Below are 25,823 nucleotides of genomic sequence, written 5' to 3' on the forward strand. Positions count from 1 at the left end.
GTTTTAATCAAACTCCCCTGTCTTAGGGATGGGAGAAGTGGATAGGAACAGAACGAAAACTAAAAGGCCAAAGTAGGAGAGACAGGATAAAGCTCTCTTCCTTGTTAAAGTCACCTCCCCTGTGAGTGAAGAGATTGTGTGCTACAGAACAGCAGCAACGGGGGATGATTTTTTTTTTTTTGGATAAGCAATTTCAAGTTTTGTTAAAAGCTTCTTCAGAATTGTTCACTAGTGCTGTTGTGCCCCTGAGATCTTTTCATTTGCAAACCAGATGTTCTGCAAAATAATAGGAATCTGTACAGTGGTTTCATTTAACAAGAAAAACAATTCCTATATCATGTTGTGTGTGAATGCTCAGTGGAAGGGGGTACAGAAAAGAGGAAGGCAGAGGGGAGGCAAGGAGAAGAAGAGGGTGTTGCCACGAGGGTAGTGATGGAGACAGGAAAGAGGCTCTCTGTAAGTTGTAGCACATTTTTAAGTCTTGGCAAATTTTGTGTTAGATATGGGAGGGCTGGGTCCTTCCAGTCAAGTCTTTTATTTTTCACTACCAAGATAGCTGTAAACATCACTTTTTAATTCTGGGAAACCTGCATTCACAGTATTATTTGTTTGCTTTGTTGATTAGGTCTTTAGTATGAAAACATGTCACATCTTTATCTCCAGGATTATTTTTAAAATAAACAGCATAAAGTTATTGAAATTATGACAGACGCATTAAAAACTCTTCCACTAGCATCACATTTCTCATTCATTTTTTAAAAAATATGGGGTCAGGTGGCCTCCATCACTGTAGTATTCAAGTCTTTTCTCATTCTCTCCTAAATCAATATAGGTCAAAAGCTGGTTAGCTATGTTGTTATTTGTAACAGGTTTACAATTATCAGAAAAAAAATGTAGACACTTAAGACAGTATGAAGAAAAATGGACACATACTTTTTGGAGTAAAAACTTGAAAAGGTGGCTTATTATGTAAAAGGTGGCTCATGAGTATTTACTAGTGCCCCCAAAATATTCTTGTCACTAGGTATACTGGCATATCAATAACACTTGATGAATATTCAATAAATGCTGAATGAAAAATAATCTTATGAAGCAGATGTCAACTCTAGAAAAAAGGGCAATTTAGTAAACATTCTAGGATGAAGATGTGTATCTCCTAGCAAGAGTGGCCTAATCTATGCCTGAAACATAAATACATGCAAAATAAACACACATTGAAGATAGATGCTTGAAGTAACATTGGACCTTCATGCACAACTTCCAAAATGCCATCCTTTCTTATCCACATTTTGTCCCTTCTTTGATGGCACAGACCAAAGTCCACTGTGACACTCTCCTCAGCATCTGCGGCACCTTCTGCCTGTGCCACCGAATCACCCCAATTGTACAGTATCTCTTATTGGGTTCCAATGTGTGTAACCTGTTCTCGCAACCACATGATAAGGGGTTTAGGGAGTATTTTGTCTCCATAAGCACTAGCATCGTGCTGTACATATTATGGGCACTCAATATTTGTTGAGTGCATAACTTAAAGCAGACCAGCTCTTGAACCATGCAAATATCAACAGCAAAGAGTAGGAATCATTAGGCTAAGACCCTGGGGAATAGCCAGCTGTATTTGGAGGAAAGCTCTCTATCATCATTTAGATGGTCATGACATAGATTCAGTCTTAAGGACAGGTGTGCTTCTTTGCTTTGTACCTAAGGAACTAAAAACATGTGTTCTGGTGTCAAGTTTCCCCACTTGGGCATATTCTATACATATCACTGAAGGATAAAGGCTATACCCACCTTCTTTATTTATGTGATCCAATCCATATTACACATAACAAAAGCTTATGATTTCAGACTATGAAAGCCAAAAATAATAATGCGGGCCTGGGGGTAGGAATCATTTGCTACAAGCTATATTGGTTTTTGAGTACTTAGATACCAATAAGAAAAGCCTGGCTATTTTCTTTTCCTAGGAACACAAAATATTTAATTGGGTACGTACTTTTAAAAAGAGGAAAACTCATTTAGAAATGACCTACTTCATTCTTATGAAAGGATTTTTTAATGTGTTTCAGAATTTGGCCCTATAGCTATTCATTTCTTATTCTAAGGTGGTTTTAATTTTTTAATTTATGACAGTCACATGTCTAGTGTGACCTCCAGGTTGAACTCCTCCCAGCCTGAATTTTCTCTGTAAGTTGCTAAGGGTATTTAAAACTGAGTGTGGAGTCCTTTCTATGATATTCCTCATCAAGCATCTAACTCAAGATGCAACCAGGTACAAACAAAACAACAGCCACGCTAACTAGGAAGGGAAACACAACATGCTTTCCTGAGATGATTACAGGAAAAAGTTTGATCCAACTGGAAGACAGGGGCTAATACTATCACAGAAATGGGTAAGTTTATGTACACCTAACACACAAAGTCAACTAATTACAAAGAAAGTTAAAATCAAGACAGAACAAACACTCCCTACTCACTCACACTCCCCCACCTCCTCCCGCCACCCCAGCATGGCATCAGGGTTTTCTTCTATTCTAGTTTTTGACAGGAATCTGTGTGAAGGACTCTTACCCGGGGTAATGGCTGGCTGTCTCCACTTTTTCACAAAGGATTCCAGGGACAATTTAAATTATGCAATTTATGCTTCCACATGACAGCATATGTCTTCATGAATGAAACCACATGGACAATTTGACACAATAAAAAAAAAGGAACAGGGGCTTGCCAATAGCAATAGTTGAAACAGAAATATATGGTCAGAATATCAATACACAGGAAAGAAAACAGACTCCAAGGAACCTCGTGGCAAATCATAGTGAGGCTCTGAATGGCTCCCAATCTAAAACTGTTTTATAGTTGGAAAAAAAATTTAATGGTACTATAATGGCTTAATGGTTTTAAAGCCACAACAAGTTGATACGGCAAGTTGACATCAAATACAGATGCTCCTTGACTTTCGATGGGGCTATGTCCCAATCGACCCACCCTAAGTTGAAAACATTGTAAGCTGGAAATCCATCTGAGACACCTAACCTACCAAACATCACAGCTTAGCATAGCCTCCCTTAAACATGCACAGGACACTTACATTGGCCTATAGTTGGGTAAAATCATCTAACACAAAGCCTATTTTATAAGTTGTTGAAGATCTTATGGAATTTATTGAATACTGTACTGAAAGTGAAAGGCTGTATGGGTACGGTTTCTGTTGAATACGTATTGCTTTTGGACCATCCTAAAGTCAAAAAATTCTAAGATGAACCATCATAAATCAGGGACTGTTTGTATTCCTTTCAGTACTTTAGAGACTACAAAAATTTCTCCCTAGATAAGGCCACACTTAGATGTGTGCCTTCACGTGTAACTCTCCAGACCTGCTCCGTGTAGGGTAAGCAGGAGGCAGAAAACGCCCTGTGCTCCCACCCATGAGGGGTATGATTCTGGGTGGGCAAAGCAGAGTCCGATTTGGCTTATAATTTTTCTCTCTGAAGGGTCTCCACGATGAAGCTTTAACATGTTTCAAGCAAGTCAGGTGACTCAGAACAGAATGCCAGTCTGCCTTCCTAACAAGGGGAACAATTTGATTATCCTGGTTATGGAAGATAAAAGATAACACTGGAACACTTCCTTTCAGAGAAATCAGAAATCAACTACGACTTCTCGAGTTTAAAAATATTTTTGTATTGCATGTGTACATTTTTTTTGTAATGAAACCCTGACCTAGGGAATGGGTTTCAGTTATTGCATTTGACTGGGAGAAAAGAAATAGATGACTGTGGACTTCTTCTTCTTCTTTTTTTTTTTTTTTTTTTTTTTTTAAGCTCAGGCTTTATGTTACTGTCACCAAATTTGGCTGCTGCAGCTTTTAAGGCTAATGGTGGCTGTAATGTACCAAACAGTGCAAGAGAGAAGAGGAGTGGAAATTAATTTAGCTATCCATTTGTCAGGATTCAGTCTGGAAGATTTTTTAGGAACTAATCTAAATCTAGGGGATAGCCTGGACCTTTAAAATGGGACACAGAATCATTCAGCTGCATAACCTTTAATCTGTTTGGAGAAAGGAGCAAATGTTAAATTCTACAAGTATACTTTCTGGGCAAGATAAATATATATAAGACTGCTTGTTAAGACACAGTAAGCCTAAAAGATCACATCCATTAAGGCAACGAATTCTACAATGTTGTGTTAGTAGCAATTTTAGTTTAACTACTCTTGGGTGTGCCAGTGAGATTCTGGGCATTCATTACCACAAATGTATTTTGTGTGCAGGGAGGACTCAACTGCTAACATCAAGAGGCTAAAGTGCATCTATGAGATCTTACATTACCTTGAGCTGAGAGGCCAGTAGCAGAGAGACAGAAGCAAAGACAAGTTTCTGTTAGAGGTACCTTTGATGTGGACAGAAATAGAGCATTGTTTATTTTTTAAATTTCCTCTTAAATGGAGTCTCTGCAGTTGGAACTGTGATAACAGTGAGTTGTAGCTGTTTGAGGACATAAGATTTGCTTTAGTCTGGAGTGAAGGATTAAGAGCTGTGAACTGAAGCGACTCTGCTGAGTTGCTGAGATTGATTGTGAGGGGGGAGGAGTTCAGCAAGTGCTAAGAAAGGTCTTAAAAAAAAAAGCATAAGCTAGTGAGAAGGCCAGCCGCAAATGAAAAGTGTTGTTCCATATAAAAGAGAAATGTGGTGTTTATATACCACGTGAATAAGGTCTCGACTGCCTTAAAATGTAAACCTGGATAGCTACCTAGCTGGCACCTTCTAGAATGAGTGGTAATAAATGCTGGCTCATACCTGGGCAAGTTCTGCGAAGATAAAATAGACTGGTGATATATTTTCCTAAAGGGTTAATATATGTAGGGCAATGGAGAATTACGCAATATATTTTACACTAGTATGTAAAGGGCACTTCACAAGAGTACGAGTCTAATTTGGCTTACGAACTGGGTAGGAGGCAAGAAATGTGAAAAGGTAAAAACCTAGTTCTTAGTATGAAAAGCTGATAGCACGGTTACTCTGGAAATCAGAGTTAGGAAGAAGCATCTTTGATATGCTGGTGAATAGTATAGAAAATGGAAAGAATCAATTCACTAGGTCAACAAACTGAGTTTACTTAAGTTTACAGAAGGAAGTAACAAAGAGCCAAAACAGAAACACACACAGACAAGAATCTAGGAAGCAGCCTGGTTGGAGCTGAGTTTGGAGTGAGACATGAAAACCAACTGATGGATTTTCAGAAGATTTTAAATTAAGTGCTGGCACTGATGGTTTTGTAACCAATGTTGAGAAGCACTGGCTTCCTTAAGGGTTCTTTTTTCCACTGTAATGGGTAGAAAAGTGAAGAAAACTGAGATTAGACAATCTGTTGTATATTCTATCAACTGATGAGGCCTCCTCTTTCTTTGAACACTCTGAATTTTCATCATCTCTATCTTACTGACTCCCATGAAAATTGGAAATGTCTCTAGCATGTCAATGAAAAGGATAGCAATGATATCTAGGGTGTTAAAAGGAGCTGACCATGAAGGGTGGGGAGTCAAATACTCAGTGTTCATAAAGAAGTCCAGAGACAGGGGTGGGTACCAGGGCACACGGTTCAGATACCTTGCAGTCTCACCAGCTAACAAAATGCAGCAGAAAAGTTACTCTTTCAAGAGATATTTTTTTCTCACAGAATAATTACTTTCACATGTTTTTGTGGTAAGTCCCTGTAAACACAGGTTGGGAAGGCCTTATCTAGGGAAATCCTTCATGTCAAGTGGACATAGTGTGGCCAGAAGCTTTCCTACTTAGGTAGGCAGAAGAAACCCCATGGCTCCCAGACAAGCCACATAAAGCAGTATGAGAGAGCCACTGGATGCCAGGAAGGGCTGGATGGCATGCCACCTCCCTCAGTGACAGAAACAAGAGACAGTAAAACTCATGCTGAATAAGAGTTTCAGACAGTCCAAAAAGATAAAGCCGCAGAGTTAGAACCACAGTGGCTGCCTCTTCCACTCTTCCAATATGTGACCGAGGGCAGGGAGGGGCACACGAGTGCTCAGCATGGAAAAGACAGTGACTCCCTCTGATCTCTTGTGACTACCTAGGCAACACAAACAGGTAGTAACACTTGTCAGCGGGTACTCTCTGGAGCAGGAAGGATGACTATGCATTTAGTAGCATGGCCCAAATAGGCACATTGAAGTTAGGTGTGTATATTTTCCCTTACATGGACTGAGATGAAACTAAGACAGAGACAAGATTGAAAGCCACAGTACTTACCATTTCATCAAACATGTCTAAGCAGAAGCTATAGGCGTGTTCTCTAGTAGCCAGCTGCCATTTTCCCTAGCATTTTGCTTTGAATAGTGATGCTTAAAAAAGAATTCTTTTATGCATAAGCTGCAAAATATCTGACGTACTGTTAAATGCTGGGATGTTTCTGAGGTCCTTAAGATTCAACTTAAGAACATAGTATCTAATGTCGTTGGAGTTCCAAAATAAAGGAACAATTAAATTCCAAGGATTTAAAGGGAACTTTTCGGCTTCTTTTTATACATACCAGAAAGACAATATACATTCAGGACATTTTCAATGGTAATGAAGGTACCATACCTGTGATGATGGTAAGGATGGTGGTGGTGGTGGTGGTGGTGGTGGTGGTTGTTGTGGGAGGAGGGATAGTTGTGGGGGGATCTGGATAGAAAAAAAAAGGAAAATCAAACCCACAATGCTGAACACAACAATGACCAGTAATGACAAAACAAAGGCATGAGGACATTGAGATGTTTGTTTGATGGCTTCCCCCTTTAAAACCAAAAGTTCTTTCCCTGCAAGATTTATGTCTTGTAATTATATCCCAAAGCCTTAGTTGGAAGAGCTGAGAAAAGAAGAAAAGAGAATTTTCATTAATGAAGTGAATTAGGGATGAGGAGATGTGAAGAGAGGGGAGGAAAAATCAAAACATACGACACCCCTCTTCCCTACCAGATTTCAAAGGTGAGGTTAAATCAACTCAGTACCAAGAGGGTACAATGGTTGTCATTTCGTTTCAGCTTTTACAGATGGGAGGAAGGAGGAGGAGGAGGTGGTGCTGCTCTATTAGGGGGCTCATATCAGCCAAGGATGAGCGTGCCCCTGCACACTTGCTCTCTGTGACTGTTAACTTCATTATTCTCCATCAATACAACCCAGCAGGAAGTAAAACTACTTCTCTACTCATAATAAATACAAAGAAGAGAGAATGTCACCACTAAATATCAAGTTCCAGGCATGTGAGATTTTACTGAGATTTTATTCTTTAAAAGTCAATAAATTTTACAACTTATAAATATTAATAAGTTGCCTTTGCTCATATTAAAAGCTTGACCTAAGTAGACTACAGTGATAAAACTGAAAGAACGTTTTCCATCTTGTAAACAAGAGAACTAAATATAAATGAGACTCGACCTTCAAAGCCAGGAACCTGATAGGGAACCCTCTGTCAGATATTTGATATACTGTATATTCTTCTATCATCTCAAAAATTATTTGGAGACAAGGGAAGGGCAAATATGAAAGAGAAAAAAAATTCTAAGCCCAAATGATCAAACTGAATGTGTTAAATTGTCAGCAAGACTTTGAACTAAGCAATCATTCTGCTATAATAGAGCATAAGACGATTTGAAAGCTTTTGATTTTAAATTTTATCTAAAGCATGTCAACTTTTTCTCCCTGACACATCTGGTGTCCTTTTATCTTCAAGTGAGCTCTCAGATTGTCTAATTAATACATCAAAACTTTAATTATATACTGCACCTTTATTGGGTTTGGTGCAACTTCCCAAAAGTTTATAGAAATATTATTTTGGTGCTTGGTTGCAAAGTCTACTTAAAATGATTCCTACCATCGATCAACAATCTGAGCTTTTAATTTTCCTCACAAATTGCTTCTCTCACACAAACACACTTGGATGAAATTAACTGAGAAGAATCAACTGTTCTGTTCAATGGGAGGCTCCGTTCCTTTAAGATGGGGATACAAGCAGTTTACACTTTCATTTAAAGCAGCCTCACATGAGTCCAAAAAAGGATGTCGTTTAAAAAAAATCTCATTCTCCTCCAAGAGGTAAAAATGGTTAAGTTAGTGATTTTAAACTACCTTTTTAAAAGAAAGGCAGAATGAGAAATGCGGTGATTCAGGCCATATGTTCAGTCTTGCTCCTTCACACTTTTTATGGAGGCCACAGGTAGGGAAGCATTTTGTGACCTGGAAACTCATTTGGATGCACCTACACACCTGCTGCAGGTGCCAGCATAGATATAAATGAACCAAGTGCACTGACCCCTGAGCCCAGCACTAAAGACGTCCCGCTCCCTCCACTACACAACTAAACTATATCTAGAGAGGTGCCTGCTGCCCAGCACAGGGTCAGTTAATGTGATTTTTCTGTTTTGCTTCAATTACTATATCTACTACCGAAAAGGAACATTTGTTCCTGGGAGATTTCCCCTGATATACTATAATCCTATTTCTTTCTTTTTTTTTTTTTTTAGACGGAGTCTTGCTTTGTCACCCAGGCTGGAGTGCAGTGGCATGATCTCAGCTCACTGCAATCTCCGCTTCCCGGGTTCAAGCAATTCTTCTGCCTCAGCCTCCCGAGTAGCTGGGACTACAGGCATGCGCCACCACACCCGGCTAATTTTTGTATTTTTTTTTTTTTTTAGTAGAGACGGGGTTTCACCATATTGGCCAGGCTGGTCTTAAACTCCTGACCTTGTGATCCACCCACCTCGGCCTCCCAAAGTGCTGAGATTACAGGCGTGAGCCACCACGCCCAGCCTATAATCCTATTTCTGCACCTATTCTAAAAGTGTTGACATAAAGTGTGTGATGTCCACAATACAATAAGAGTAGATCTGAAGGTGATTTGAAAATATGATTATGAACCAAGGGGTGGACCAGACTAATGAAGGCACAGACTTCAGAGAAAGGTCATCAGTCCCTCCCATTTTGTGCAAATCACACACTTTCAATTATCTTTATCACGACTGGGGCAACTGTTGTCCTTCACATCTGGCTAAAGTGACCTGAAAGAATTAGATTCCTTTAACAGGTAAAATAACCTCAGTGCTTAGATCATTTCTAGCAATAAGAGCAATGTGAGGCCACCACTTAAGAAAGTACAGAGTTGGAGTTAATGAGCTGTGCTTGACATGTAGAGGCTAAAAGAATAAAATCAATTGGGGCTCAGGCACTAACCAGCTAGATTCTTCATGTGTAGAAGTTGCTTCTAGAGAGTTAAACTTTATGGGGGCTTGCTAACTTTTAGTTCATAAAATACTTCCAAAATTTTGGTAGTAATACAACAAATCAGCTTTGGAAAGAAAATCTACTCAACACCTTCCCAAATTGCTAGAGTATTTTGTTAGTAGACTAGTAATACCTTAGGCTAATATTCTAATCTGTCATCCCAAGTATTGTTACTAGGACTGATTAGGGGAGGTAGGTAGTATATTACAGATCTAGTAAATCCCTAGACAAGGATAGGTGTACCATCTTGGATTAGGGAGACATGTGTATGTAGCTGTGTCTGCCTTTAACAGGTGGATCCCTATATTTCTTGGTTTTCAAATAATGCACTCTGGCCCAGACAGTTAATTCTAAAAGGATCATCTCATATTGAAGGGGATTGTTTTACTGGAAAGCAGTGAGAATAAGAGAATATACAAAGAAAGACATACTTTGTTGTGGACTTTAGAGCCAAAGTATTTTGGTTCTAAAACACATTTAGAAACCCGGTGAAGTTGGGGAAAACTGTACAACCTTTCTGAACTTCAGTTTATCATCTGTAAAATGGGATCGTGATAATGCCTGCCTCCTGGTGTTATTGTGGAGATTAAAGGAGACCATGCTTGGAAAATCGTTACCATAGGGCATGGAATAAAGTGAGCACTAAATAAATGCTAGCTATAAACTACTATCCAAAATTATTCAAATATATCTGTCCATCAAACCCACAAAATGTTTCTTCTCTTGAAATGTAGGGGCAGTAAGTATAATAAATCAAAACTGTTTATCCAGATAACTTAGTGTTCTGAATCAAGGATGCACATAACAGACTAATGGAAATTTGTCACTGCTTTTTATAATCTGCAGTTTGTAAAGAGCTGGACTGAAAGCCAGTAAACCCGGGCAACGGCAATGTCGGGGACTCCCATGAGGCGCAGGCCCTTGTGTGAGAGAGCACATGCAGAAAAAGGGAGGAATGTACTTTTCACCCCCGCCGAGCAGTCTGTGGGAAGAGGTGGCTCTGCATATTGCCAGCTGAAAACGGGCCATGCTGTGTCCCCTCTCACCTACGTAGAAAAGCTGTTTGCTTCACATGGATTTCCTTAACTACTGGGAGAATTAATGTTATTATGTGTGAACAGACATAATACAACCATGGACAACATTGGTAGTGCGTAAAGATAAAACATACTTCAGAAGTCTACAAATAAGGTGATTAGATGTGATCTTTTAATTTTGCATTATGCTAGGAAAAAAACCTCAGGTATAGGCTAAGGATTATATTTTAATATCCATGCAGATATGGTGTAAAGCATGCTTCTATTTGATTAAAAAGACTGCCACTCCTATTTTCTTCATAAGCAAAGTACCCTGGTTCTAAGACACTGTGGTGTGGATATTTCAAAGGTATAATTTATGTGTATCTAAACATTTATTCATATATACTTATACTTGGATTATTTACACTGGTAACATCAAGAAAAAAATACCCCCTTCACACACACACTCAAATATTTATAACACATTGAAATGCCGATGCCTCTGGTTACTCATTCTTTGTCATGTCAGTTCATGGCTATTTTTTGGCATATGAGGCTTCAATTGAACAGAAGAGACTTAATTTGATATTATAAAACTAGAGAGGAGGTGCACATCTCAACTAAATAGAAAATATTCACCATTTGCAAAATCAACAGTAAGTTATAAACAGGAAGTAAGTTTAAGATGCCTGAAATGTAGTAGATGCTCAATAAATATCTGTTGACTAGAGAATAAAATTCATGATGTTTTAATAATCCTGTAAAATGATATTAAAAAAACAGACACATTTTTTAAAAAAGCTTTTGTTCTGAAGCAGTAGCTACAGGTGGTTCATGTAGCTACAAGGGACCTTGTATTTGTTCTGAGTATTTACTGGCTTACAACATCTTTTGGAATTAATAGCTTCATGCTGAAAACAGAATAGTTCTGCTCATCAAAGCAGGAGAAAGCTAGCCCAGGTATCATAGTAAAATACCACTGGGAATAAACTTTCTGAGCTGAAAAGCTGCTAATTGGTAAGGTTGAATGTTTCAGTCATTACTTCTAACATAATCTCCATGGCTTGTGCCTGAGGACACAGCTTTCCTTCTCAGCATGACCAAAGACTGTGATCTAGTAGAAACACCCACGATTAGAGGGAGAGAAGAAAAGTCACTATCCCAGGTGGAGACACTAGGGTCCACCTCAGGCCAGGCTTCTTTAAGTTCTAGAAGGAAACCAACTGGTTTTTGATTTTCAACTTGACCAAAAGCTTTGAGAGTAAATCACAAGTAGCAGCTCCATGTGACTGACTCTAGTAGAAGAGCATTTTATCTTCTCACGTACCGTATACATACAGCATATAATCCGAGTGAGCTTTCCCCACTATGTTTGAAGCTTCACAGCGGTATGTACCATTATCTGTTTTGTTTAGGTTATTGATGAACAGGTTGGGCCCAGACAGTACGGCGTGTTGAGGCATTTCATCATCGACTCTCACCCAAGTTACCATCACAGGCCTGCAGGGGGAAGGGGAGGAAGACAAGTCACATTATCATTTCCCATTGCATCAAACTGCTCACCCACATGCAGGGTGACACAATTAATGAGGACCTACTGGAGATATTTTAAGTTCACAGAATTACAACTGTGAAGTCTCCAAAAATCTGTTTGGTATACAATTTTTTTCTTTTAAACACGATCAGGTGTTGAAAAACTTTGAACAGACCACAAGCAGGAGTCTCATTATTTCCAATTCATCTGCGACAAATCAACAAATAAAACAGTGTGCCTATTTTTATGCCCTGCTGTGTGGTTTCACACCAACTCAGGCAGGACAGACCTCACCCATTGTTAACATCTCATTAATTAGGAAAGAAATCAAGTTCTTGGCTAGTGATACATGCATTCATCTGATGGTTACTAACACACCAAGACTTGTTTAGAAGCCTCTTGTGATATTTAAATGGATTTTGAGTTTCACCAAAAGGAATGGACTTTTACATCTGAATAGTGCTTTTCTTGGGCCTCTGTTTGAAAAACCACCTTTGATTCTGGAAAGATGTAATCATTTCCTCTTCCCTTTAACCCCTCCCCATAACCTGCATCCTCCTACCCAGAATGCCACCCCTGTCTCTGATGCCCTAGTCCACCATGTCTATCTGTTCCTTGGCAAATTGCCTTCTTTACTGGCTCTCCAAGGCCTGCATATTGTGAGAACTTTCCCTGTGTGTGCACCTGCAGTTCCCCAAGCTCGTGGGTAGGGCTCTCAGGCTAATCACCATGGCGTGCATTCCACATGGATCCCTTAGGGCCCAGGGCATTTGCTCATCAGAGACAAGTTTGTTTTAGTGATTTAAAGTGCCACATTTGTATCCATCAGGAAAAAGCAAATTTCATAAGATTTGCCAAAGCTAAAAATGCATACACACCAAGTATCTTTTGAAAACTTCCATTCTTCAAGGCACTTCCCTCAACCTCCTATGAAGTTGAGGCCACATTTAGAATTGTGCCTGAAAACTTTCATTTTGAAGGAAGGACAACAGAGATCCAGCACACAAGTGACTTCCTTCCAGTTCCTACAGCTGCCTCTAGGAGCAGCGACACGACAAGAGACCCATGCTTAATGATGAACGGATCCTCAAGTTAGCCCTGTCAAGTAGCATTCCAATTTTCAAATGGGATGTGAAGTTACAATTTTTCTTTAATTACACATGGGTTTGTCATCACAACCTAGTAAATTATTTAAAAACTAGTACTGCATATGTCCTCCTTGTAGGCAATGGCAAATGGGCCTGCCTGGCAATCAGACCCAATGTCCTGCTGCTTGACAGCTGAAACAATCAGTAGGGGTAACTGCTGAGAATATTCACAACATTTAATGGCAAGTTAAATTACCATTTTTATTGTATGCAATTTCTTGAGAAAATAAATAGGTAATATGCTAGAAGGGGTAGCAGTAGAGTAATGTGAGCTTGCTCACACAACCATATACTGGTTCCTATTTGAAAGGAACAAACAAATCCCTTCTCTGGCATAAATGTCCTGAAGGAAACATGTAATTTACTGTCCCCGTGGCACATTCAATTGAACGCAGTACCTTCTTCAGGGGAAAAATACAAAAACAAAGTATAGGTTAGCAAGCCACAGACTGTAACTGTGGTTAATGTGGCTGAGCACGGGTATTGCAAGCGGCAAGAGGCCTCTGAGAATTTTTTTTTCTTACTCCATTGGATTATTTTGGAAGAAACCTGCTAATTAGGGAATAATTCAAACTGTTTACAAAAAGAAAGATCTGAATCTTTGGCAGTGCTCAAAAGAGAAAAAGATCACTCTGCTGAAGCTCGAAGCATTCAAAACCAAATAACTTGGAAACACCAGAGGGAAAGTGAAACAGAACCAAGACCACTTTCCAGCTCCTAAAGGTCATTTAAAACTCCACATGGTTAGCACAGAGGGAAGAAAATTCCAGCACATGGAGAGGTAAGTGCAAAGATAGGGAGGGTTGAAATGAGAAGAGAGAACCAACAGCAGGCAGAGCCCCCTTTGGCTTTCTGGTCTCTTGTCATAGATCATTCCTTAGTTAAAGTAGGGAGGCTTCTTTCCAGAGATTTCTGGGGAAGCTTTGTTAAGATGCTCTGAATTCTTTATATGAAAACTGTGATGACGCTGGCTAGCAAAACTCTTTGAGGGAAAAAACAAAATCATACTACGGGGACAGCAGAGGGAGCTCAATGCTGTTTTTTGTTGGGTACCACTAAAGTTTGAGCGTCCTTAATCCCAACATTGACCTATTATTCCATTTCATGAATCCTCAACTTGTTTTTTTCTTTCCCCCCCTAAGGAACAGTTAAAAACAATCTTTACTAGAAACACTAAAGAAGTGTCCCCTGCCCAGTAAGTAAACTGAATAATAGTTAAAATGGTACCACTGTGTGGCTTTTTTTCTTGTATTAGTGATGATATATGTAGTTCCTCAAATTCACTTTGGATCATTTCACAGGGCAACTCAAGTGGCTCCTTTATACTTTCAATAAAATAAGAGTCTTAGTTGTTTCTTCTTTTTCTCTTATGAAGTGGCATATATATCCTCCTTAAGAAAAGTTCCTGAGCTTTTCTTTACTAACAAAAATATTTCTGGGAGTCAAGTATGAATGACACTTTTCTTTGAGGGAAGAAGATGCAAAATTAAAGGTAGGGCAAATTCATTTGCCTACAGCTGGCCCTAAACATAGCAGCTTAATGTAAGTCTTAAAACCATCTTTCTAGCAGCTTAGACATTAACACGAAAGGTGGCAGATCATTAGATTGTAGGGACACCAATAATTTATTAGGATTATTTTTTTGTGTGTGAGAGAAAATAGTCCTGACCATCATGTTGATAATAATAAAATAGAATTAGCTGAGATTTCAATCTTGGCGGGCATTTAATTTTTCTCCCAGTCCTGACCATTAAGAACTATGGATATTTATTTCCACTCTCACTGAATATTCTTTAGTTCCTGAAAAACCATCCATCCTTTGCAGCAGGAGACAGGTGACAGGCCAAGGATTGGTGAATGCACATGTGTGTTGTGACATTTACTGCGCATGACCCTCTGCCAACTTTGGCCTTCAGAACTTACTGGGGCTTCCCGATGGCTTCACATGTTAACTCAAGCGCGTCCCCTTCCCGGGTTAGGCCTTGTAAAGGATAAGTCATCTGAATGTGCACTTGAGGCTTATCTGTGTGACAAAAACACAAAGTATAATGTTTAGCAAATGATATCATCAGGCAAAATCAGACTCACACACTGCCTCAAAACCACAGTACCAGCACTTACTCTCTCCCATCCCATGCCTTCAGTAACACCCTTCTAATTAGTTGGTAATCCTGGCATTTGCTCAAATTAAATTGACTAATAACTCTAAGGAGTGAACCACAAATAGATAAGAGATTCATAAGCCAACTGCGCCACATCAAACATTTCCTGTGAAATATTTTGTTACACTGAAGTTTATCTCCAAACTCACTCAAGCTAAAGGAAACTCATTTGCCTTCATGCTGAGGTGAAGCCATAGATATCTGTGGTGCTCAGAATTGATACATTTTATCATATATCATATATTACTATGTGACAATATGTTGTGACACTGCATGTTAATAAATTTGCCTCTTCTATGTTCTTGTTTTCAAATGAGAAAGGCAGACTGAATGACTTTAAGAAAAAACAACTGGGATATTTTGGGAGCCCTCCCAGTGAAAACTCTGACATCTCAGTGTAAACATTAAAAAGAAAAAATACTGACATTTACTCAGCATCTACTCCCCTAGGAACCATCACTGGGGGTAGAATAAGCCTAGTTTTAGGGATGGGAACTCTGGTACCCACAGATTGAAGTAGATCATCCAAGATCACAGAGAGAGAGACAGCCCCATAAGTGTATGTTGGGATAGATTTCTGATCCATAAGTGCATTTCCAATGGCAATCTATAATTAAAGCCAGGTATAGCTTCCTAATGCAGTGAGGTACTTAGGAAGGAGATATAAGTATTCTTATTTCCACCAGCTACTTAAAACTGTATTTGTCAGTGTGGGGATATGGCTATGAGAGCTGAATAATGGGAGGTTCAGGGAATAGGGAGGGAAGCTACAGAAGTTGGAATTAACATAGATACACATACAAATACATTAACAAATAAAACCTGAATGGAATTAGGAGATTGTTTTTTTCAGTGCTGAACTAACAAGCTATTAATCCCTAAATCGGTTTTCTCATTTAATTCTGTGGCTCTGTAAATGCATATTTTTGGAAATGTGCCCAAGAGTAATAAATGTGAGAGGGCAAGACATCGGTTGGCTGAAAGGTCAAAACAATTACCATAGTTTTACTTTCTCAGACAATCATACCACCTAAACAACAGCCCCTTGGCCTTTTACAAGCTGTGGTTAGCTCATTAACATTCATCCTATGGAATAAGGGAGAAGATAGAAATATTACGGCAAGGCTCAACCAATCTCATCTTGTACACAGCTATATAAGCTGCACAAGGAAGTCCTCACTAGAGATAGCTGCTTTCTAGATGCATTCTTATAGTCTCTTTCCTATCACAAATCTTTCTCTCATGTCTCTAAAAATTACATGGCATTCAAAACCTTTTAAGAGAGCCCCCTTGTTCACCCACCAGTGTGCACTGCATACTGAGAATTGGTAGTGCTTTCTGAGAAGCTAAGTCTCTTGCCAGAGAACGTAAAGTTAACAAGCCCAGAAGCTCCAGCTGACCCTTGCAAGTTACACAATTCTATTCTTGGACACGTTGGCAAAGAAACTGTTTAAGAGCAAAATGGTGTTGAGGTTTCCAGATACTGATAACTGGGTCGGGAAGGTAGTCATTAAAGAAAAGCAGAAATGCTTGTAAAGGATAAACAGGATGACCTTGAACCAGCACTGGGTGGTTCAAGAGCTCCTGGGCACCCCCTTTCAGAGACAGAGGCCACATATTAGGCTAACTACAACTGCTGGGCATCAGGTGTGGGTTTATTGTTTGTGGTCGTGTAACACACACACACTAGTTAGTGAAGTTTAGTTTTTAAAAAAGATACAAAAGAAATGAAAGAAGAAGGTTATGACACTGGACACACAGAAAACAGAAGACCTGCTACCTCACAGTTCATACCCAGAAACAGCAGCACTTACTAGAGTTCCTAGTTAGGGGACCTCTATCATTCTTACCCATGAACCTTCTGGGTGAGGCTAAATTTAAAGCCCAAAATTTGGGCTGAAATGTAACATCTGCTTATAGGTTAATCTCTGATCTACAGAAAGGCTACATTTTTCATGCACTGCTGACTTTGGCCATTAATTAAGAAGAAGCAGAATGCTTGCTGGCCTATGTGGAAGGATTTCGTTTTTCTTCTTTTTTCCTTAATGTAATTTACAAGAAAACAGAGAGGGCATATTTTTCAGCATAGTGCACTAAGGATTTTACATGCTCAGCTTCCATCAATAATAAAGACAGTGTTGAAAAACTTAATCCACCCTGCTTCTTCAGTACCACTGAGTTTTAGTTAAATGCTTTTTTATGTTCCTAATGAGCTGTTTATCAGTTGTCAATTATTCACATAAATTGGGAAGAACAAGCTAAGGATTTGTTATACCCAAAATTTATTTTAAAAACCATTTACTAAATCACAAAAAATACACCTTCAATTTTGATAACTGATTTTCCCAATTTACTCTTTAAGTTCTGGAGAAACATCTACTATCTACTTATGGCTACAGCTGCCACAGTTACCGTAATAGCTGGCTGAAAAGGTAACCGTTAGTCTTGCCTGCATTATACAGAAAAATGTTCCCCTCTGTTGACACATGCAGTATTTATAGGCATATTATCTGACCACGGGCAGATGAGCTATCCTCTCACCCAGTCTAGGAATCAAATATTATAGAAGGTCTATGTGCCGAGATCTATCCCTGGGTGATGGAAACTTAAAAATAAATTCTGTTCCCCTTCCTTTGTCCTGAAAGAGAAACTTAAGCGTTCTCAACAGGTGGAATAGAAACCCTGGGATTCCACTGGCACCTCTAGAACTAAGGGACATTAAATTTTCCATTGAAGAGCCTAACTACGATATGAATATGTCAAAATACCGAACAATCCAGATGGCTGATTGAATAGCCCAGAGCTCATCATTTATATTTTAATTATGTTCATAAATCAAATGTTATAACCCACCAAACCTTTTCTGAAACAGAACCAGCCTCCAAGATTTATTTTTAAGTAATGAGGTAAAACCTAGTACATTTTCTGGGGGATCATTTTACGCCTCGGTTGGTGTTGTAAGGCATGAGGCCAAAAGCCAGACGATACTTTCTACCCAAGTGCAATAACTGCCCAGAAATGTATCACTCAGAATGGCTTAATGTCATTATAAAATGGAACTGCTATATAAAAATAAGAAAAATAGTTAGGTCTGTACACTTAAAGAACATTACAGTTATAGACATGGCATCATCAACAGCCAATCAATTAGGTCGAGGGATCTGAGGTTTTCATAATACACTGTGAATTTTTTTAAACCCTGTAAAAGACATTTAGCAAGACTGCTATAGCAGACAAATTTGTTCATTAGTCAAAGTTGCACAGAGGGTTAAACACCAGGAGGCTTTAGGTCACACTACAGTAGCAAGCAATTAAAAAAATAATATTAGAAAGACATTCTGATTTGATGAGACTTTCTTTAAATGTACTTTGCTCTCTCTATAAAGGGAAAAAATATATAAAAGGAAACTCTTAAAGAGGTTGGAATGGGTTGCTGGCAGATTACAATTGATTTCATGCCAGTCTGACCTTGCACCACATTCTATGATCTTTTCAGAAGATGAAACTCAAGATTCTGAACCTGTATTTCAGTTTCCTATGTAAATGAAAAGACACAGTCTCCTCTGTAGGTCCAAACACTAACGTATCAGGTCTTTGCATTCGTTTATTTAGAAAAAGGTACTTTGCAGTTTCTTCATGACTGGGATGTCACCCTTCCCGGGTAGCAGAGAGGAGCAGAGCTGAATCAGTGGAAAAGGCATCCTGATACCCTGGCAGGAGACATGCCAGCGGGAGACCTATTATCCCTGGAGTTCCCACAACCTTCCCTCTCTTCCTAAGAATTTCTAAATCAGGAAATGCAGGTGTCATATTTTCTTTATGTGCTCAATGCAACTAGGTCCAGGGGCTTGAGTGCAAATCTGTTTCTGCAACTGCATTTGGGACACAGGCTCTTCTTCATGTTTCTTACTTAGATTTCACCCAATATTCTGAAACACCAGGGAGTATGGGGATTTGATGCTTGTGGATCAAGTGCTAATTGTTTCAAGTCCTACCAGGGAGAACTCAAGGGCAGCATGAGCACAGATGATATCAGAATGTCTGGGTAGCGGGTCTGGGTCAGCCCCTGTGCATTCAAGTGAGGAAGCATTGACTGAAGAGTCTTTGTCAATCATGGAGGATTATTGGAGTTTGGAGTAGAACGACAATGCAAAGATTAACCTGAGATTTGGTGAGTGTTAGAAGCTGTTTGAGCTCAAAGCAAGAATCAACCCCTACAATATGGCTGTCTAAATTGTTGGGGGAGGACAGCTTTGCAACTAAAGGAGGGCAATGTCTAGCAATGCCAGGTGACTGGGATTGGTGAATGAACGGAGTCACACAGAGCTCTCAGAGGAGTTAAAGAGAACATCTTGCAAAAGATTTGCTTTCTATTGTCATAATACATTCATGAATAATTTTCACTGCCGTTTATTTTGTTTGTTTGCAAGGTGAAGAACCTCCTGCTGTTACATCTGTTGTTATGACTCATAGTACTGAAACTGGGCTTCCTGAAGAGGGCTGAACGATTGTGAGTGGGATGAGTCAAATCTGGTGGGACTGACGTAAGACCAATACCACAGTAGAATGCAGTCTTCTCTTGCTGCAACTTTCAGGTAGGTTTGTGGGTATTAGAATTACTATTTACAAAAAAGAATCAAATTTGATCCCATGGTGTGGTGGCAGAAAGCTTTGTTCCCACTGCTTTTTAAATGGGGGTACATACTCACAGAATATTCTTCCATGTCTTGGAAGCAATTCTCATCATTTGTAAGCAAACACTGGGCAAGAAAATCCCTATAGCAAGATTTTCTGTACAAGAATCCTCCCTCTGTAACACGAGAGGGGTTTTTTTGTTTTGTTTTGTTCTGTTTCTTGAAGTCTTGGTAACTAGAACGGTGCCAGGGACTGGCACACAGTAAGCATTCAAGACATAGTTGCTGGATGAATGAATGAAGGAATAAGTGAATGAGAAAGTGAAGAAACATTGGGGCATGGACTTCTCCTTCCACCTTTACTACTGATTAAAAAATAAATAAAATCAGATCACCAGTTCCCATTAGTCCTCATCACAGAATATAATTTTGTTTTTCTTTTGGAAGGTCAATCCAGCTGCCCAAATCAGAGGTTCAGCCCAGGTGTTCTGCTTTACATATTTCCACTTCACCATACATTTATTTAGCACTTCCGATGTGTCTCTAAGTGGTGTCTTACAGGAAATCAGAAAGGATGTTGTTTGACCATTCCTTTTAGATTTTTAGATGCCAGCTTCACAACTATTTAACCTTCCACACAATCAAAATTTGACCTTGAGTTAAAAACCATTAAGTGAAGTATGTGCATTAGAAGACTGGTTTCACTATGTAAGCATTCAATGTCCACAGCCACACAGACACATCTTTTACAAATACATTAAGGTCAGTGAGATGAGAGGAGGTGGTTCTTAGTAAAACAGGCCTCTTTCTGCAGGGTATGCATTCAGAAGGCAGGTATAAAGGCAAAGGCTTTTCCCTTAAGGGTTATTCCAGTCTTGCTCATGATGTATTTGCCCAACACTCACTCTTTGTATTTTGAATACTGGTTACTCAGCCTCTTGACACTTTTGGTACTGCAGATTGTATCACTAAAAATCTATAGTCCTTATAATATCAGGAACTTGGAACCAACACTACTCTGTGTTAACACAAAGAAATAATAGGTTAAAAAATTAGCTTCAATCGGGGTTCTTCATTCCTTGATTATTTCTCATAAGGAATCATAAATACTAAAATAACCTCCCTGAAACTCAATTCACTGCTTTAAAAAAAAAATAAAAGGGAGAGTGGGAGGAAGAGCGTATTCTGTTTTAAAAAAAAAAAAGAGAGAGAGAAAGAGAAAGAGAGACTGGAGATCAGAGAGAAACAGGCCAAATCTGAAAACGCCAGCTATTATGCTCTGAAGACTACAACCTGGAAACAGAATTGATGAGGGAGAGGATTTGATATAGAAGCTGCTCTTGGGAACTAAGTGTTATCCTCCACTCCAAATAGGAAAGATTTTCTGATTTCCAGGTTTTCCTCTCTCCTTCACTGCAGGGCACTATCGATACCAGAGAAACATTTATTTTGGCACAGATAAAGAACAGGTTTTGATCATCTCCTCAATGCCCAATTTTCCTCCAGTTGAGGGAATGAAAGAAAAAAAAATCTACCCTTCTCTGGACCTTGGATGAACAGGGCTATGGATTTATAAAATACCTAGCTACATTCAGTCAATAAAACTCATTTTGAAAATGATGCCCACGTATACAATTAACTGTCAGATGATAATCAGAGCAGGCATGGCATTCAAGCACCCATTTCTAGAGTCTTTGTTTTCATTCTTCTTTTCAAAACTCATCTCTGAGTTTTCTTTCTTTTTTTAAAATATGCACAAACACAAAACCCTCACAAAATGAGGATTTTTGCCAAACATGTTAAAGAGCAAGGCTATGATGGGTGAAAGCAGAAGCCACACAGCAGTAATTCAAGAGCTTCATATTCACCCCAGTCCAGAGGAAGGCTTTCCTCCCTTGTGCAAAGCAATCTGAATTCCATACTGAGGGTCACAGCTTTTCTTTGAATTCCCAGCTTATGTCGCTATGTGTTGCCACCTTGATGCTATTTAGACAGTTTTCTCTTAACGCTCAGACAGTGAACTGTTGCCGTTTAAACAGGCTTTTATTTGACAAGAGTACATTCCCTCAGATCTGAAGCTCTACTAACCGTGCTACAATTGTATCACACTCTGCTATAATCAACCATGTTGTAAATTTGGGCACCACCACCTGTACAGACATTCGCAAGAAAAAAATGCACTGAAAGATTTTAGGGTCATACAGCTCGGAACATTAAAAAGCAAAACTGTTCTCTGCATAACATCTAAGGAAAGAGAGCTTTGAGCTCTTCCAGCTTGGGAGCATAATTATTTTCTGTTTTAAACATTTAACTGTGTGCTGCTGCTGTACCCTTGCTGAGTCTCAGAATGAAAGCTAGAAAACTAAGAGACCTACTGTATGTTCTTCATTCCCGGCAACGTTCCTATGAGAAAACCTTATTAATGAGCTTGCAAACGAGCACCCAACAGGGAAATGTCACAAACAAGAGCGGCTAATGCCCCAGAAAATCAAATAACTGAACACTTGGCTGATTGTGGTGCCTTTCATATTTATAATAAAAAAGGGGGGGGACTTTAATTCACTGATTCTGAAGGGGTCAACACCTTGCTGAACAAAACAACTCATTTATTTATGTTCAGAAATCTCCAGATGATAAATTACATTGATGTTAATCACTTCAATGCATACTACACAATTAATATCTGTACTCACCAAAAACTTAAGGATTATTAAAAGTATGACAGCATACACATCTGGCTGATTTTTCACATAATTGGGCACAACAATTTCTCCTGGTATCACAAATAAGGGTCCTAACAAACACTGCAAAATCCTGGTTCAATTAATTAGGACTTAAATCCACAAGACAAAAGCAATTCCAAGTTGTAGCTCAAGCCTTGTCTTCTATGCCGTATGGTAGCACTCCATTTTAAGGACAGAGGTGCAACACTTCCCTTCTTTTTATCCTTCCTCTCTTTTTTCCCTGTCTTACTTAAAGTAAGATATTTAATGACATATAATGCAGGTTTTCATTATTTCATTTCCTTTTTAATAGTATTTTAAAAAAATTACTTCATGTAGAATTCAAATCCATGATCTGTCATTTAACCCTATTCATGTCCTGGTTAACATCCATTCATCTTAGATGGGGATAAAGAGAGGTTTCCATAAACCTTCATGGAGTAAAATCAGCCAGGCTTAAACAAGTGAGCATATTTAATACCAATAGTATCAGATTAGATTTGCCCCCAAGGTAGCCTTATTTACTCGGAGTAGACTCTGAGGTCCATGAATGGGGTCAGTATTTCCTAGTGATAACCTATTGTTTCTCACCGAGAACATAAGAAATCTTTTTAGGTGACAAAGGAAAGGACATTGAAAAATATTAGTTGTACATTTATTTTAAAGCTTATTAGACACTATATATAACAAATGAAATGTGTAATTTAATAGATATTTTTACATAGGCCCTGGTTAGGTTAAAGCAATAAAGTGACTTAAAGAAAAATTCTAAATCAGGTAAAAATACAGATGATGCATGAACATGGCAAATTTGTGAAAGTGGTCCTCAAATAACTGAATTTAGGAAAACCCTGAGGGGTAAATGGACTCCTTAGATTGTAAGTAGAATATGGTGAATATGTGACTGTATTCATCTTTTCCAGGTCTATAGCTATCAAAGGGTTTTTAAAGGGGCCAATGATCCCCAAAAGGTTAAGAACTGCTGACTTCAAGGGCATGAGTCAACATTAAAATACAGGTGCAATGTTACTCCTCACAGGCATCCAAAATAATTCACCCTCCATGCAGAGTGGCTACTGAATAAATTATTCTAGGAATCTCATGTATTCGAGTGTCTCTTCTTTCCTCATGGTCATCAAAATATGGTGCTACTTGTCTGCAGAGAGAGGACAGCTGTGGGGGGCACTGGAGTTGAGCCATCAACAGCACTGGGCAATGACTGATCAGACTTCAGGGCCCAGTGACTGAGTGCTTCAGGCATTTGAGGAATGAAACTTTTTGTTACTGCATAGCTGCTAGTGTTCAAGGAGAGTAAAGCTGGTAGGAAATGATGTAGAGAATTCCAACTGTGTTTGAAGAAACTACAAAAGGAATTCCTGGCTGACTCTGCAAAGTTCTCAATAGTGCTCTAGGAGTGGAGGGTAGTGAACTTTCTTGAGCACAGAGAGCCTTACTTAAGATATCAAACCAGATGCGAAGTTCCATTCAGGTTAATATAATGCATTGTAATTATCTTAGCTTTCCTTTATACAAAAATATTTTTCCTTATGTATATTCCGAAAAGTGGAATAAAGGCTAAAATATTTGTATGATTTTCTTGGATAAAAAGCAGAGTCTCCCACAAAAAGGTGCCATATTAGAGTTTAAAGTATCAATTGGTGCATCCTTGTTTTTGGAGGGCATTAGAGTCACTTTCCTGAAATTAAAGGCTCGCAGTACTTTGTTAGATTGAAGTCAAATGGATTCAGATGTGGAGCCTTATTCCTTGTCTTAGAATCTACAGATTATGGAAACCAAGGCTTATAAGGATCATTATCAAGTTTTCCAAGGAGTAGGAGGTGTAGCGCTTGAAATATTTTGCATTTGGGAGTGAGGGTAATTTGGTAGGTAGGTGGGACTATATTCTATTTAAAAGATATTCTGGGAAAATACTGAAAGAGTTTAGGGGTGGAAACTGGGTGAATATCTACTCAGGACGTACAAAGGAGCTAATGTATTATTAAAGCTAATGGGCCCCTACAAGGAAAGTTAATGGATATTAAGTTTGCTTAAATGAATTACATATTAACAAAGTCACAAGAAATCTACTATCTGCTAATTTAGATAATATCTGATCATTTCCGTTTTCCCATTATAGGGACATTATACCACAATAGTTTTAGTGATATGAAAATTATAAGCATGATGCCCATAATGAAGCTTTATATTGAAGCAGATTAAATGAATTAATGAGGAAACCCTGCATTATGTAATGTTAAATTGAGCCAAGCTCACGGAGTTAAGAAAAGGTTGGAATGGGATGGTTTCTTAGAAACAACTTTTTATAGCTTTTCCTGCCTTCCCATTTTGCTCAGATCATTTAGACAAATAATAGGGCTTGTATGGAGTTGAATGGTGGCTCCCAAAGATAAGTCCATGTTCTAACCCTTGGAATCTGTGACTGTAGCTGAATTTGGAAAAAAAGTCTTTACAGATGAAATCAGCTTAAGGATCTCAAGATGAGGCCATTCTGGATTATCTGGGTGAGCCCTACATCCAATGACAAGTGTCCTCAGAAAAACATACAGACGAGAGACCCACAGAGGAGAGGGGAAGGTCATGTGATGATGAAGGCAGAGAGTGGAGTGGTGAAGCCACAAGTTAAGGAGCTCCTGGGACTCCCAGAGCTGGAAAAATCAATGAACGATCCATCCCTACAGTCTTTGTGGTGGGAGGGGGTGTGGTCCTGCCAAAACCTTGATTTTGGACTTCTGGCCTCCAGCGTTGTAAGGAAAGAAGTTTCTGCTATTTTAAGCTACCAAGTTTGTGACAATTTGTTATGGCAGCCCTAGGAAATTAATCCAATGATTCACAAAGGGTAAAGCTTTTCCTTTATCAGACATCCAATCACTACCATCCCAACCAAACTCTGGTAACATTTCAGTATGCATACTCAAAGATCACCTTGATTTTTCAGAAGCCAAATGCAAAGTGAGAAGCTGGCTACTTAGCCACAACCTTGGCATAAGAATGGCTTTGTGCAGAAAAAGACTTTTTCCTTTTAAGCAGAAGGGTCCAGAGGAGAAGATGAGGAAAACATATTCGGTCTACAGGGCATGGTAAGGAGAAAACCTCACTCACTACAATCTAGCTTTTATTGATGAAGCCATCAAGATTGTGGCAATGATCCCAAAGAGTCGACTTTTCAACTCATTGCTCTAATTTAAGCTAAAATAGAGGAGGACATGTCATTTAAAACAAAATGCTGACGTAAATGGGAAAAAAATCCCTTCTATAAAAACTTCAGTACTTATGATGGGATAAAAAAAGGGGAAAAATTACCCTAGATT

The 25,823-nt window shown here is 38.9% G+C and overlaps 1 protein-coding gene across 6 annotated transcripts in view; it reads right to left on the minus strand.

The window, feature by feature from the left end:
• Positions 1 to 25,823, minus strand: part of CADM1 (cell adhesion molecule 1) — a 330,172-nt gene that overhangs the window by 26,635 nt on the left and 277,714 nt on the right. For 3 of the 6 annotated variants that reach the window (XM_003952044.5, XM_001152155.6, XM_003952045.5), the window contains exons 6-8: positions 14,899 to 14,998; positions 11,621 to 11,793; positions 6,599 to 6,679 (exon numbers count right to left, since the gene is read on the minus strand). In XM_003952044.5, coding sequence (XP_003952093.1) covers positions 6,599 to 6,679; positions 11,621 to 11,793; positions 14,899 to 14,998 — 354 coding nt within the window. The remainder of the gene's footprint in view (positions 1 to 6,598; positions 6,680 to 11,620; positions 11,794 to 14,898; positions 14,999 to 25,823) is intronic. The other 3 variants (XM_009424220.5, XM_001151468.6, XM_001151966.6) reach the window with 1 other exon arrangement.

This window comes from Pan troglodytes, chromosome 9 (genome assembly GCF_028858775.2).
Source record: "Pan troglodytes isolate AG18354 chromosome 9, NHGRI_mPanTro3-v2.0_pri, whole genome shotgun sequence".
Classification (NCBI taxonomy): domain Eukaryota; kingdom Metazoa; phylum Chordata; class Mammalia; order Primates; family Hominidae; genus Pan; species Pan troglodytes.